Source organism: Perkinsus marinus (genome assembly GCF_000006405.1).
Source record: "Perkinsus marinus ATCC 50983 genomic scaffold scf_1104296929260, whole genome shotgun sequence".
NCBI lineage: Eukaryota > Perkinsozoa > Perkinsida > Perkinsidae > Perkinsus > Perkinsus marinus.
In genome coordinates, this window is record NW_003216527.1 from 1 (window position 1) to 1,160 (window position 1,160).

The window sequence follows — 1,160 nt, forward strand, 5'->3', positions numbered from 1 at the left end:
GGTGGGTCAGATACCCTGGCTACTGAGTCTTGATGTAAGCTACAATCTGTTGGAGGCATCACCCACAGAGGGAATGGAGAACGGAACGGAGTTGATCAGTTTTCTGCAGAGTTGTTGTCCAAAACTGAACGACTTCTATGCATACGGTGAGTCGGCCAATGTGCTCCTCTGACGAGCTCATCAGGGAATCCCTACGTTCGTCAAATGCGGCACTATAGACGTCGGGTCATCGCAGCTGTACCTTCCCTCACATACATCGATAAGAGTCCTGTGAGTAGAGAGGAGAGGGCGGGCGCTGAAGCCTTCGTGAAGGGTGGGACCAATGCAGAGATCAGTGCCAGAAAAGCGTATTGATAATATCCTCGTTAGAGTTGGACCATCGATTGTAGATACTTGGAGGAGAAGAGGAATGCCATGGCTCAGCTGGTCACGGGCTTACGGCAAATACAACGTCAAAGGCGAGAAGAGCTCAACTTGCCCGAACCCGATCCTTACTCGACTGTTGATGAGTGTAATGATGAAGACGATGCTCCTAGCGAGGGCCAGGAATGGCTGGGATCAAAGGGGGATGTAGTCTTCGAAGAAAAGCCTCGCGACCTGCACTTCGACCCGCCACCAAGGGTTGACGACGTACATAACGGAAGTGCCGAGAACGAAGACTGTGCGGTTGTCTGTGGACGTGATTCGGCTGAAAGGGACGACACGAGGGATCGAGTCAATGCAGAGGGATTGGAGACAGTCAAGAAGGGACTGAAGGCGGAGATGAAGGAATACCTCCGAGCTTTACGTGAGCGGACACATATGGCATGACCATTACTTCAAGTGGTGTCTCATTGTATTCAAACTTGCAGCTTGTGTTAGTTGGCAGAATTTCCCGTACTCCCAGGAACAACGCAACAACTACTTAGTGACGGCAGATAGGAGCATAATATGGTGCAAATAAGTCAACTGGTTGTGGCTCAGCTTGGGACTACTTCCGTCACGAAGCCCGTTGAGAAGCTCTCATCTCCTCCAGTTCAGCCATCCAGGGCGGTCTGCGAATGCATGTTCATGGTCACTACTAGCGAACGCCTACCTCCATCCCACAGGTTCCAAATTGAACCTGTCGAAATCGCCATCCCTTAGTGTGTATTGACCAGGCCCTGGTCCCTTGTGTCGGG

The 1,160-nt window shown here is 51.5% G+C and overlaps 1 protein-coding gene across 1 annotated transcript; it reads left to right on the forward strand.

The window, feature by feature from the left end:
* Positions 1 to 204: 204 nt before the first annotated feature.
* Positions 205 to 810, forward strand: Pmar_PMAR015221 (hypothetical protein; the record flags this gene model as incomplete). Its single annotated transcript, XM_002787898.1, has 2 exons — positions 205 to 347; positions 390 to 810. The coding sequence occupies 2 exons, from the start codon at positions 205 to 207 to the stop codon at positions 808 to 810; spliced, it is 564 nt and encodes a 187-aa protein (XP_002787944.1).
* Positions 811 to 1,160: the final 350 nt, after the last annotated feature.